Here is a 15539-nt window from a genome sequence, read left to right as displayed (position 1 = left end):
CAATTTACCACAGCAATCAAGTATTTTGTTATAGTCTAAAATGCTAATCAACAAATTCATTTCATTTCAAATTTAGTTTTATCATTAAAAGGATAAATACATATTGTACATAATTAATATTATTTGTAGATTGTGTCATCCTATCCAATAATCCATCATTAGCATAGGCTGTCTGCTGGTTCTATGCCAGATGAGAAGTTCATTGGGGACAGCACCTTCAAGCTGGGAATAGTGTCTGATGTCTTCCCATCCAAGGATGGCATCATAAGGTCTGTGGAGATAACATACAGGAACGCGAATGAGAAAGGGTCAAGGACCACCAGGAGATCGGTGAGGCACATAGCGACAATCCTCCCAGAAGATGATCTGTGTCTCGCTGAGTCGCTGGCCAAGGCAGCTGATGATGCCCACCACATGGGGTACTACAAAGACGTTGCCCCAAAGCCACCTTCTATGGAGCAGTAAATGACAGGTGTTACAGCATCCAACAAGCCTACATTCACCAATTCCTACCTCTCACCAGCAGGTAAACTACCACTTGCGGTTACCACCAACCACAGTCTGCAGGTGTACTACCACCTGCGGTTACCACCAATAACAGTCTGCAGGTGTACTACCACCTGCGGTTACCACCTGCCACCATCACAGAGACAGCTGAAATGACAGTCGATAATGTAATTACCTGTGTTTAATTAGAAATAAACTATGTATTTTAATTGTGTGTTATCGCCTATCTAAGCAAAACTATTCCTATAACTTTAGTACAAGTGAACTATCTGTCCTAACACACCTACCTGAGTGAAGTTACTCTATAACTATCGCCAAAACAGCAATTTATCAAAGACAAACACCAGACGGAGCTAATCAGAGCGAAGTCTGATTTTAGTGAATTAGTACTTACCTGAGTGAAGCTACTCTATAGCAAATACCGAAGACAAGCCGCCAGACGTAGCTCGACCAAGCGAAGTCTGTTGCTCTGTACAAGTGAAATGATATTTAATAAATTATGTTACCTATGGCAGGGCTACTACTAGAACTAGCATACTAGTGAAAATGTCTTACGACTACAGACACGTAAAGTTAAATGCTTATGATTTGCACCTGACCAATAATCCCAGTTTTTTATCATTACAAACCTAACACGATAACTAAAGAAATAAAACTCTTTCAGTTAACCAAAACAATGTCTGCCAGACGCAGTCACAGTCCTATTGCCACTCCAGAGGGCAGAGATTTTTTACCAGTGCAGTGAGAACATGACTCCCGCGGCCACAGATGCCACGTGGGATGCATACGCCACCACAGATGTGTTCAATGAACACAGATTCGAATATGTGCAGAGCCTACGCCGACCAACTCGTCGTCGTATCAGCGGGGCTCAATAAGCAAAACCAGCTGTACCTACATAACATGAGGGCGGCTGGTCTCATCGACCATGCCATCGAGGTCCGGCAAAATGAGAGCCTCTAAATGCAGGGGTTAGACCTGCAGCAGGACCTGGTATCAGTACTCCGGGTAATAACTGCGAAGGGGGAGAGGGCCAGGATTCAAGGGCGGCTGAACCGCGTAGCCCGCCTGAATTGGGCCAAGCAGGAAGTAATCTCTGCGCTAAGGGGGGGTCTGACCCGCGACATTGTTCTGTGGTCCACCACCCAGGAAATCAGTTCCTCTACAGAGGAAGAGCTTGAGGAGGAGGTGCTGCCATCCTGCCAGGATTCATCAATGGACCGGCTGCCAGAACCAGTCTTTGCCCTAAACGATGACTGGGACTGAATAACTAAAAACACTAATACGTGATATCACACTTTTATTATATATGTCTTCTTATCTTTGTCTTCCTGTTTTATATAATGTTGTTATTGTCATTGTCGCATTTATACTGTGATATGGTCCCTTGGCTGTGTGTCCCAGGTTTGCCTTTGCTCCCGGGCAATATTAAACTCATATAATTTAGGGGCAAACCTGAGACCACAGCCAAGTGGACGTGTAATGCCTACCTTGCCCATCGCCTTATCAATTGTAATTTTGTCTTTGCTTCTTCTTTATTTATTTACTAGGGGCTTCGCCCCTATCCTCTAGGGGCTTTGCCCCAAGAGGTTATCAAAAAAAAATTAAGGTGAAATTCGTAAAAGGACCAAGGAAATCTCCTGCAAAAAAAAAAAAAAAAAAAAAAAAAAAATTGGGGGGGGATTTTTTTGTTTTTGGGGGGGTTGGGGGTGTCCCACCCCCCAAGAAAATATCTTAAAACCACCACAGGACCAGTAGGTATATTCCCTGAAGAGTAGAGCCCATTCGGTTCAGCGGTTACCGAGATCTTAAGCTTCAGACGGACAGACAGACGGACAGACAGACAGACGGACAGACAGACATCGTTCTACTTTGTATTATAGATTTATTTATTTATTTGTAAAAACTGAAAAAATCAAAATTATTCAAAAATTAAACCAAAATTCAACTTTTCCAGATTAAACCTAACCAGAGATCAGCCATCTACTCCAAAGCTTAAAAAGCACAAACGGAGGAAGCTTCATGGCGAGTCTCTCTAGGTAATTTAGTTCATATTCTGTAATAATTGTAAATTTTGCCAAAAAAAAATAAAAAACAAGATAAAATAATTACCTGAGATATAATAAATTTGAGAATAATAAAAATCCTTGTTAATTACCTAATCAACTGTTTTTATTTAGAATGTAAATTTTCCTCATCTGCCAATTGAGCACCAGATTAAGATTTGCATTTCGCAAAAGGTAAAAATTATTCAGCATTAAAAGAGCAACCTGTTCCAATTTACCACAGCAATCAAGTATTTTGTTAAAGACTAAAATGCTAATTAACAAATTCATTTCATTTCAAATTTAGTTTTATCATTAAAAGGATAAATACATATTGTACATAATTAATATTATTTGTAGATTGTGTCATCCTATCCAATAATCCATCATCAGTCGAAACAAAATCCAACAGAGGTACTTAAAGATATAAAAAAAAAAAAAAAAATTTCATTTCAAATTAAGAATTTCAATTAGCAATTCATGTAACGAGATTTTATTTATTTCAGCTCTTCAACAAGCAACAATCAAAGCAATAGCATCAAAAAGCCTCATATAGCCACTCTTTAGTAAGTTTTATGTAATTTAATTATAAAATATATAATTATGGGCATATTAATTCTTGTATTATAAAATCTATAGTTATGGGCGTATTAATCCTTGCATATATCATTAGTCAAACTTTTAAGCCTGAAAGTATTATAATTAAGGAATGATTAACTATAAAATATTTGATTACAAATTTTTATTTTCACAGTTAATTTGATACATATTTTAGGAAATTAACTGCTTATGGATAATTAATACTTCAGAAGAATGAAAATGTCCATAAGAATTAAGTTCTTCAAGTCATCATATGAGGCTCCCCAGGTACGCTGACCTTTAAAGAATCCCAGTATAACCGCCATCAGACTGGGGCAGCGCAAAACATGCATTGCTTCTAAAAGTAGCATGGCAATTAGTACCTAGAAAATGCTTTTTCATCCTTTTAATATACATCCATTAACCTTTTATTCAATGGAGGTATTGACAGGCAGACGAAGAATGCTTTAGAGGTGCTACGCTACAAAAGTGTTACATGCAGTATGATAATAGATGTTTTGTACCAGAACTGCATAGTGCATTTTCCCTTCAGTTAGTACATCCATTAATCTTTTATTCAAAGCTATTTCTTTTATAACAATGGATAAGGATTCGAAAATATAGAAAGAGTCCTATAACGTACAAGTAAAGAATAAAAAAATGGTTGATATTAAAACCAATAGTGTAAGATTATTAAATTAAATGCAATTAATTTCTATTTAAATGTCACTAATTTTCGTTAAATTGCCTACAGTTTCTGTCATTAATTGACAATGCCTTAATTTATTTAAAATTTGGGTTCAGTGATATTTGTTTTCAGCTGCCTGTTTAGAAACTATGTTATATGTACAGTCGGCAGCAGCAACTGCCTATAAATAAAATGACAGCTTTAATAAAATATTGTATATGATTTTTTTGCAAGAATCTATATCTCTTTCCCAAGCTAAAAGGCATTAGTGTCACTCAGTTCTTATGGTGATCATTGTATATTGAAAAGTCCTTGGCTTCTTATACCTACCTGCAGATTAAGGTCTTTAGCTTCACATTTTACTTTTATGCATTTTGCTTTTTTTTTCAAATATATAGGGCATGTTTGGTAAAGGTTATGTAAGATTAGGTTTTTAAGTGTTTTAGATTTGTATTTTTTACTTTACTTCCTCGTTTGTATAAATGTATGTATGTAACTCAGTAATTATTTATAAAAAAAAATGGCTTATTATCCACCTGTAGATAAGGTCCTATTGGGTAAACATTTTTTATTTTATGCAAAATAACATAAACTTGCTAAGAGAAGGTAAGGTAAGATTAAGGTTTGAATATTGAAGAAAATTTTATCATGCAAAGCGAAATTTTAATCACTCTGTATGTAAAAATGTATGCTTGTAACTCAGTTTGAAAGTCCTTGCCTTTTATAAAGAAAAATAGATTTACTTTTATGGTTTTTAAGGCTATGGTTAATGTAAGATTGTGTTTTAAATCAAATATGTTCAAAGGGCGTAGCCGCTAGCAGCCTCTAAATTATAAAAATTCAAAGTAAGAAGATGGTTATACAAATATAATATTCCAGGAAGTTTTTCTTTTTAAATAATTCTGTTTAACAAACCTAAACAAAACCAAGTTATGCTATAAACCTACATAAAATTCGTATCATTAGCACATACACAAGAACACCATCATATGCTAATGCTGTATAGACAAGACTGTACTTTGAAAAACTTTGTAGCAACAAATCCCTTTCAGACATAAACTAATAGAGATCATTTAGAATGATATTCCGACCGTTTTAGATGCAATAAGATATTCAGATCACCTTGTGTTTTATAAAAATAAAGAAATAGCTACTTGTATAAATACCCTTGGTCGTTGAACTAACTTGAGTTTTTATAAAAATAAAGTAATAGCTTGAATGAATAACCTTGGTCCTTGGACTAACTTGAGTTTTATAAAAACAAAGTAATGTCTCCTTGTATAAATAACCCTGGTCCTTGTACTACCTTGAGTTTTATAGAAATAAAGTAATATCTTCTTGTATACATAAGCTTGGTCCTTGGACTACCTTGGACTTTATAAAAATAAAGTAATGTCTCCTTGTACTTAACCTTGGTTTTTAGACTACCTTGACTTTTATTCTCCGTGTATAAATAACCTTGGTTCTCGGACTACCTTGGGTTTTATAAAAATTAAGTAATGGTTCCTAATTAAAGTAACTATGATCCGTGTAATAACTTTAGTATTATAAAAAATAAAGTAATGTCTCCTTGTATACATAAGCTTGGTCCTTAGTGTACCTTGAGTTTTATAGAAATAAAGTAATATCTCCTTGTACACATAACCTTGATACTTGTACTACCTTGGGTTTTATAATAAATAAAGTAATGTCTCCTTGTATACATAACCTTGATACTTGGACTAACTTGAGTTTTATAGAAATAAAGTAATATATCCTTGTACACATAACCTTGATACTTGTACTACCTTGGACTTTATAAAAATAAAATAATGTCTCCTTGTATACATAACCTTAGTCCTTGGACTAACTTGAGATTTATAAAAATAAAGTAATGTCTCCTTGTATACATAACCTTGATACTTGGACTAACTTGAGTTGTATAAAATAAAGTAATATCTCCTTGTATACATAACCTTGATACTTGGACTAACTTGAGTTTTATAAAAAATAAAGTAATAGCTCCTTGTATAAGTACCCTTAAAAAAAATCTAAATTTAAAAAAAATGGGTTTTGGGATTCAACTCCCCCCTCCTAAAGTGCCCGTAAATGCCTCTAGGGGCGAATCCGCTGGTATAATATGAAGTGATGTCTCCTTATATACATGAGCTTGGTCCTTGGACTACCTTGGGTTTTATAAAAAGTTTGTAAATTAAAGTTTTCTGCACTAAAGGACAGATAGATATGTATAAGTGTTCTTCCAATGTAACATAATATTATTTTTTCTTAGAGAATCTTTTCTATAATTCTATAGTAATCCTATTTATATGATTTTTCAATAATGATTTCTATGAAGATTGTGCAATATATTTTAAGCGAAGCATTCTTAAGAAATATGTCCATAGTAAGCATTCTTGTTCGAGTCATTTTGGTGTAAGGTACAATATTAAGGGACAAACTATATAAAACCTAGAATGAAACCTATAAAATCATTACTTTAAAAGTGTATTTGAGAGCAAAAGAATTTTTTTTAATTGAACAGTTTTACAAGAACTCTCCATGTTGAGAGGTGGGAACTGAGATATTTCAAACTTTAAAAAGAAGCCATAACATTTTTTCTCCTTAATTTGGAAAACTTTCCCGTATAGCTAGATTAAAGCATTAGAACCCCACCCTCATCCCCCTTTACGTCATTGTAGTATAAAAAAAAGGTTTTACAGCTTCGCACAGCCATTTTATTTTCATTTCATGAATTATATTAAAAATTTTGTCATATAACATTTCAAACAAATTGATAAATTTAAACAATTTAATAATTCAAATAATTTTGCTTTAGGTAAATTTCGAAATAATTTCACTGTACATAAATAATATCTTATTCTCTTTCATTTACATATAACAGTTAGGGAGTTGAATCCATTTTTATAGAAGCAGAAATATAATCTATGATTATGGTTTGGACCCTCTAAAACTGTAATCTACCCTTCCACTTTTCCCTCTCTTGGTGAAGATATCTTCAACGCTGATACGATTTTTGAAATATAAGATTCCACTTTTGTCTCTCTTGTTGAAGATATCTTTACCAAGAGAGGCAAAAGTGGAATCTTAAATTTCAAAAATCGTATTGGCGTTGAAGATATCTTCACCAAGAGAGGGGAAAGTGGAATCTTATATTTCAAAAATCGTATCGGCGTTGAAGATATCTTCACCAAGAGAAGGGAAAGTAGAATCTTACATTTCAAAAATCGTATCGGCGTTGAAGATATCTTCACCAAGAGAGGGGAAAGTGGAAAGGTAGATTAGAGTTTTAGAGGGTCCAAACCATAGAATCATAGATTATATTTCTGCTTCTATAAAAATGGATTCAACTCCCTAACTGTATAAGGAAAACTAGAAGAAATTCAAATCAAACAATTTTAAAAATTTATTTTTATGTGTAATTGAAATTCGATTTGTTGAAATCATAACAACTTCCTTTCATCATCAAACAAGAATAAAGGACGGACGTGCAGATGTGCCATAACCTTAGAGATGCTATGCTTCCATAATAAATGTATGTACATCAGGACGGAAACATATTTGTACTTTTTGGGCTAATAATAACATTAGAATATTCAGCTTCTTGATATGAAATTATCAAAAAGTATAACATGTCAAACAAAAATTGTTTATAATATATCAATGCGGATACTCTTTAATTCTGGGTATTACCGTTTGTCCACTAACACCGTCACATCACCAGAGTACGTCAAAAAATTACTTAGTCTTTCTAATTTAAAAGTACTCACGCTCACTGTTATATAAATAAAATTGCTAAAAATTTATCAAATTACATTTCATCTGTATTTCTTTATAATAGTTTACTGTTCTATTATTCTTTTAAATATTTTCATTTTTTACCGCATAGTTGTCCTTGTTTTTAAGAATTCTAATTATTCTAAAGTAACTATTTAATTGAGCTAAATTTAGATTTAGAATGATTGTCTGATGATTTGTCTAGTGTGTTTATGTCTACTATATCCACTATCCATCCTTACCTCTAGCTCCGGATTTTCTCTGGCAAGACAACAAAACAATGTAGCTGTCATCCCGGCCTGTGCCGTTATGTTAACCTGAACAGGACAGTACATGGCAAAATTTTCAACAAAAATATTATTTAATTTGCCTAAAGTTGAATGATAACAATAGTTATACAGTGACATGTAAAGAAATATAAATTTATTAGTTAACATCTTTGGATATGGTGTTTTGTTAATTTAAGCAGGACTGTACATTTCAAAAAATTTTACCAATATATCTATATTAATATAATTATGGTATTGCCCCTTTCTATACTCCACCTCGATAATATCAACAGAACAGTACAGCTATTAATTCAAAGTTAGTAAATTTGCATATTAATTATTCTTGCTTTATTGCAATAAAAAAAACTACAGTCCTTTTCATGTAGATATTAAGATTATTGAAAAATTTCTTTTGTTTCCTTGGCGTGTAAAGAAATCAATTTGCAACATTTATATAAAAAAAAGGATAGACAGATATGAAAAAGTACATAGCAGCGAAGCTATTTGTACAATGAAAAAGAGGCTAAAAAAGTTATGTAATCTATCTTAAATAACAGCTGATAAATTCACACTTCACATAACATTTTTGAACAAGCAAAGGGACATTCAAATTTAAAGAAGACTGATTAAAAAACATAAAAAAGTGAATCTCATGTTGTTTGAGCAACAGACCGACGTTGGTAAATTGTACAAAAGGCTCTCATCTATACAGGTAGAAAGACGGAGAGAGTAAGAAAATGGAACATATTGTAAACAATTTTATGTTATTATTAACACTTTCACATAAAAAGTTTTCCATTTATTGTAAAACAATTTTACTTTCTTTCTTTTATTTACTTTTTTAACTCAATAAAAAATGTATTCTTTCAAAATGAAAAAATCGAATAATATTGAATTTGTTTCATCTTTAACCTATTCTATAGTGAAAGTGTGAACTTAGATTATAAACCCAATTATTTAAAAATGGAGAGCTTGTTTTAGCAAAATCATATTTCTTCAACAAAATTCCTATTTTATAATAGACGGAAAACAAAGTAATTTATACAGTGTGTTTTTTTTTATGGAACTTTTTTGAAAGCAATTTTAGCCCACTTATATTTATCAGAATTTATTGATTAATGGCTTATTTTCTTCGTTTTTTAATGCAATTAATGGAACATTAAAAAAAAATTCAGTTTTTTTATTAAAAAGTGCAGAAAAATCTAAAATTCAAAACTTAGGTGACAACATCTAAAAATGGGTTTAGCGCATTTTTCTTAAGCTCAAATCTTCTACCCTTTGCAAGAAAAAAATTGGATTTTCAGTAGTTGACTTTGGGGGACCAGTACTCCCTCCCTGATTGAGATATGGCCTTCAAACTTTGATATATTCTAGTAAATGTCCCCAATAGTATCTGTATTAATTTTTAGCTCTATATCTCAACATTTTGTAGCCATTCTTGCAAAAGGTAGAAGATTTGAACATAAGAAAAATGCGCTAAAACCATTTTTAGATGTTGACACCTAAGTTTTGAATTTTACATTTTACTGTACTTTTTAAACAAAAACTGTAATATTTTTTGTTTGTTTTATCAATTGCATTAAAAAACAAAGAAAATAAGCCATTAATCATTAAATTCTGATAACTTTAAGTGGGGTAAAATTGCTTTCAAAAAAGTTCTCATAAAAAAAAACACTGTAGAATAGATTCTTAAGAATTTTGAGAATCCTCGCTAAAATGTCAGACATTTCTATATTGTAGAAACTGTAGAATAACTTATTCTAATGTGGTTTACGAAAGACGTTGCATAAAAATTTATCTTCCATTGTCATATCTCTAAAGAAAATGGTGGTTCAACTGACCTAAATATTTGTTTGCCTTCTAAAGCAAAGCTTCTACTTTAGGAGAGAAGGAGGTCGAACCTCCACTTTAAATTTTGATTCTATAAAGAAAAATTTGGGAGGTCATTTCTTTCAAGGGACTATTCCTCTTCTTAGGGTATTGGATTTCTCTCCCAAAAATAGTTATAAACCTTCTCAAGACCTAGTATAAGCTTCAATGTAAATATCCTTTGATATACAGAGACAGACAGACACACAGTCTGTCACTTTTATATAAGTATCAAATTTACCTTGCAAAGTTGATGCTTGGCTGACAGCTTAGAATTGGTGACTCTGCCCAGAGAATCAATCATCCCAGTAATGGACCCTCCAGCATTTAAACTTCTCCCTCCTACAAAGTTGGGCAGATGAGAAATATATCAATGCCTTAAAATATATTGAATCTTTTATAGTATTCTTAATCAACATCCATTGTTAATAAATTGATTCTATAGGCTTATGTATTGTTTTAGAAAGAAAATTTTGTATAATGGGCAATTTTTCTTAGAAGCTTCTTTAAAAGGATAATTAAATCGGTCCGGTGGTTAACAAGAATAAAGAGCATTGAATGAAAAAAAAAGTTAAGAAAATGTACAGAATTATTTTAAGTCTTGTTGAATTAGCTTGGTTTCAAATATTTTATCAACGAAAATTTAAAGAAAATCTGCTATTATATATCTTTTTATGATTACTGATTTGCCCAACTGTCCTATTTCCATAAGAAAACCGTGATTGTGTTTATCTGCCCCACTGCGGCCGTCATCGATGAGTGATGGAGAGTAGGAAGTATCTAAATTTTTCATAGCATACAAGGATAGGTAAATGGAGTTTTTTTGTATTATAATTTTATATATTTATTAAAATTAGATGTTTGTCTATCCATTAAAATCTAAGATTTTCATTACATATACATAGATTAGAAAATTAAATCGAATCTTTGTTCTGTGTCATTACAGGTTTGAGGCTATTTTGCTTGGAATTAATTGACTTTGTATTTATTGAAATCTGAAATCTTATTTACCTAATGGTTCTGAAATCTATAAAAATGCTTCGAATATGACCTTCGAAAGTAATAACCATCACTAAGGAAGTAACTATAACCACTTTCTAAACCCCCGCCCCCCTTAAATGATGTTTTAATTTTTAATTATAAAACCAAAATCTAAGTTTATTAAAATTGCCTAAATTTCCCTTTTATGTTGAAGCCCATAGAGGCTAGAAGCGCGGCGTCTAATTTTATTAAAACTGCAATAATTATCTAATTTTATAGATAATAAATATCCTCGTGTAAATCTAATATTACTGGACAATATTTCATCAAAGATTTATTATATTTCAAGAAATTTTCTGCATTTAACATTTATAACAGTACATTTTTAAAAGATTACTGTACTTTTTAAAAAATAGGAGTGAAGCAGCTGGTAAAAAACTTTCGGGCTATGGTATTTAGTTTTAATATTTAAATCTAATTTGAATTGCAATTCACATTTCTTCCAAATAATGTTTAATAATTTACTTATCCTCCTATCCCTGGGAAATTTGCAATATCTGGGGTGTCCCCGAAACTTGTTGACAGGGTGTCCAAAGTTTGGGAAGTTGTTGAAGTTGCTGGCACACCATCAAAACTGTTGGACAGACTGTCACCAATGGTTGAATATCGGTCAACTGAAAACGTATTTATTATCTAACTGGAAAGGTTTAAATTGCTGTAAAGCGAAACTGGAATCCTAATACTGAAATTTATATAATAGTTTCCTTTGGTTGTTTACTTTTACTTGGATTTAAGCCTAAAATTACGGACTTCTGTAGCATTATTAACATCTTTGTTATGGCGGTGTTAGAACCCAAAACCAGATTACTGAAAACCTTTTTACCTGCCGAAAAGTATTTATTCTGTCGTTGAAGTTGAAAATATCCTGGCTCTCTCTCAGAATATAACCGTACAGGAAAAGTCACCCAACCTGGAATATTATTTATAAACCTATATACCACTAAATGCCTCTAGAAACACATGAGGGAAGAATTGAGGTTCTAAAAACCTTTCTGAACCTATAAGAAGCTTCATTGTAAAGGAGAACCATATAAATCCTTAGTGATACCGAGGCCTTGTCTAAAGACAGGCAAACAATTTTTATATAAGGACACCGATAAGAAGTATATCTGTTCGACCGTCCGTCTGAGAGAACAAAAATTAATATTCATTTGTTAAAAAGCGTAGTTTCTATAAAAGATAATTTCAAGATATTCAATTTTACAATTTTAATTGAGTTCTCTTTTACTTTTACAATATTGAAATGTGGAAGTATTTTCTTTACAGTATTTAACATTTTACTTCAAAACGTACAATTAAATATTATTCAATTGCATTCTTTAAATTTTAATTCTCTTAGTTTAAAACTATTTTATAGTTTGTTTTGATTTGTCTTTAAATTGCAATTGGGAAGCCTTGAATTTTAAGAAAGAAAAGCAAACTGTTTACTAATTAAATTAATTAGAATTAAATAATACAATTTATAATACAATAAAAATCACAAAACCTTCAAAGCTAACGTATTTATTTATTGTGACGGTATGACAAACGGACATAACCCAGTTATAGAGTAACTAAGATATTAATAACAAGAGCAAGGTATCATACAGTAAAGATATTCAAATTTTAACCAAAGTAGATTTTTAAAATATAAGAAAATGCTCTTTATGTTTTTAAATCCATCAATGTTGCAGACATAGAAATATAATTATATAACGGATGCAACAACCTATACTAGTAAAAAAGCTTTTTAAAAGTATAATAGGGACTGCATATCATTTCAATTTTCCTCGTGTTTTCAAAATATCTATTAATAGGTTTCTTACATAACAAGAACATCAAAGTCCTCAAGAACCGTAGCAATTATAAACTTGTAACTAATAATGAAAAACATCGGTGAAGTATCATAAGTAACAATTTATTAAAATATTATCTTTGACAAAATTAGGTAAATTTAACTCAAAATGTGAAATATGTATAAAATTCGCGCTAACTTTGAAAAAGAAGGTTACTTTGCTTACTATGACCAAATACAGGTAAAGGGGTCATAACCTAGTTATAGTGATGCTTTGCTACTAACCCAAATGTGCTAAACGAAGGATAAAAAGATAATAAATGTAAGAATAATTAATGAATAAGTAAGATAATTCAATTTAAGAAAATAAAAATGTTAATTTTTTTAGAATAATTTAAAAGGATGAAATGGATGATTTTCAAAAAGTTTTTAATTAATTCATAAATTCATAAGAAAATGAACAATTTTGAACCTGCACTTTAACAATCTAGTTATTAATCATGAATATTTTATAGCAGGCTACTCTATAATTTATGTATGTCAGTACGTCTGCAAGTTAAAGTAAACAATATAACATATTTTTTTTTTGTAAATTTTCTTTGACCATAATTTGAAGAAGTACAAGAAGGTTGCGTGATTTCCTACAATGGAATTATTAAAAAAAAATAAAAAAATATATAGTAACATTTATATTCAAATTGATTAATTTATAGTTTTAAGGTTTATTTTGATTATTAAGTTTCATTTTGAAATAAGATATAATTCTAGACAGTTTGACTTTCACACGGCGTTTGATAAAATTGTTTTTAAAGGTGGCAAAAAACTTTTAGAGGCCTTTATATGCGAGGCTATTTTGTCCAAGATCCTTATGGACAACAAACAAAGCGTTCTCATTTATATTATTTTATAATATCAAATTAAACATAGTGGTTAAATTATGTTTTTATATAACTTAGTGTTATTACAACATAAAAAGCAATTATTTAGAGAACGAATATTTGTGACTAGCTCACAATCATATGTAAGACATATGGATACATTTTTTAAAAAAAAATCTTTACCTATAGTGAAACTAAACCATATTCTGACCATCTTCATTGTTTTGATTATCTGTAAAACTTAAAGTTATTTCTAAAATATTTCTATATTTATACTTTACGAAGCCTTACTTCTTATAAGAATCAATTCTTTCAAAAAAAATTTCTTTTTACTTTTTTTGTTTTCATATCCCAATTCATCTTCTTTCGATGTGAGTTAATAACTGCTACGCTCAACTGGAAGCCAAGTACTCTAAAAATAAAGGCTGAGAGAAGAGAAATAGCCCAAACCATCCCAAGGCTTTATATAGAATCTTAAACCTAAACAAAGCTCCAGTGTAAAGGAGAACCATATCGCTCCAACAATAAGCGATATCTTAAATTATAGCCACGCAGACAAACGACAGACATTCTGTTACTTTCATATAAGGATAGAATATACGTGTATTTACGGGTTATTTTTATAATCTACGTATAGCTATCAAATAATGATTTATGTTTAAAGGATATGAAACAGCTAAAACCTTTACGCTTAAATGAGAATCTACTCTATGACTCGCTTTATCCGTCAGCAATGAATTGGGGGACAAGTTATTTGTATTATTTGTATGGGAGAGTTGGGATTTACTTTCTGCTAATAGACATTTGGGGTATAGTCCATTTCGTGGCAACGCACCTTAATGGGCGATTCTTCGTATTTTTTCACAGTAGATTTTCTCCTATTACTAGTCCCTTCGGGAACTCTAACCCTGCGGGGCCAATTGCCTAACCCTGTGGGGCAATCACCTAACCCAATATAACCTAACCTATCCTAAAATAACCTATAAAAATATTTTAAAAATAAGACGAATCGCTCCACGAAAGGGACTATTTCCGACATTTGTTTTCTTATTGACAAATATATTTCTTGTGAATAATAGCATCCTTGTTTTGAATTGAATCCTTTTTTGTATACTTAATGTTTTCACAGTTCACACGAGGGGAATTCCCCCCGAATAAGAAATTGAAGCAAATTGTAAAAAGAATGATTGAATAGTTCAATAAGGGATAAATTTCTTTCTTATTTATTTTTATCCTAGGGGAGAAGCAACCCCTCTAAATATTTACACTCAATGATCACATGGGGGAATTTTTACATTCCTGTGCAGATTTTAAAAACAAGTTATTAAGTTATCCAAAAATTACTTAAATACAGAATGCTTATAATGAACATGATTACATTACATTGCATATTCAGAAGTTTTTCTGATGAACTTTTGCCTAACTGTCCTAGGAATTAATGTATGTAAAATCAATTGAATGCGATAATTATTTACAATAATCTAAAAATCAACATGTTTATAATTAACATACGGACTTTTAAGTAATGATTTTAATGCTTTCTAAATTATATTTAACTGCTACAGGAATCATGTCTCAACCTATTAACATACCTAATCTAACTGTCAGAGTTATCCTTAACACGGACGTATCGACCTTAAAAAAGCTTTGATTGTAAATTTCCAAATAATGTAGGATTTTAATTTTTTTAAATTTGAATTTAACTGGAGAGATAATAAGAAATCAATAATTTGTATACAAAAATTTTAACAATCTTAATTCTTATAAACATTTAGTATGTTTTAAATCATAAATTCTATGCAGAAGAAATTATTATATTATAGTATAATTCTATTCTACTAAATGTAAATTTTCAAAAATGCATATTTGTACTCTTTTTTCATGGATAATAATATTTTCATAGTATATTGATAAAATATATAAGATATGCATATTATGTTATAAAACACAAAACCACATCAAATTTATGCAAAATACCAATTTTCAACAGAACCTGAACCCTTTTATTTAAGTAAAGTAGCAATTATTCACAACCTTTTATGACAAACAGGGATGACATCTCTCACATAAGCGAAGCTCAACAAACCTGACGTTTAGACAAACGAAGATTAAAAT

The 15539-nt window shown here is 31.0% G+C and overlaps 1 protein-coding gene and 1 long non-coding RNA gene across 2 annotated transcripts in view; both read right to left on the bottom strand.

The window, feature by feature from the left end:
• LOC145315278 (lachesin-like) overlaps nucleotides 1-10088 on the bottom strand; it is a 61343-nt gene extending 51255 nt beyond the window's left edge. The window contains exons 1-2 of the mRNA XM_080155304.1: nucleotides 9973-10088; nucleotides 7836-7910 (exon numbers count right to left, since the gene is read on the bottom strand). Of these exons, the coding sequence (XP_080011430.1) occupies nucleotides 7836-7910; nucleotides 9973-10035 (138 nt within the window). The 5' untranslated portion in view covers nucleotides 10036-10088. The remainder of the gene's footprint in view (nucleotides 1-7835; nucleotides 7911-9972) is intronic.
• A 1149-nt stretch (nucleotides 10089-11237) lies between these two features.
• Nucleotides 11238-13660, bottom strand: LOC145314913 (uncharacterized). Its single transcript, XR_013877885.1, has 3 exons — nucleotides 13608-13660; nucleotides 11596-11682; nucleotides 11238-11386 (listed from the first exon to the last, which is right to left on the bottom strand). It is a non-coding gene; the product is annotated as an uncharacterized LOC145314913 (long non-coding RNA).
• Between the last annotated feature and the right edge of the window lie 1879 nt (nucleotides 13661-15539).

Source organism: Acartia tonsa, chromosome 3 (assembly GCF_053477335.1).
Source record: "Acartia tonsa isolate MP-2025a chromosome 3, ASM5347733v1, whole genome shotgun sequence".
Classification (NCBI taxonomy): Eukaryota; Metazoa; Arthropoda; class Copepoda; order Calanoida; family Acartiidae; genus Acartia; species Acartia tonsa.
Note: the sequence above shows the minus strand (reverse complement) of the source record. Positions and strands in the feature narration are given on the sequence as shown.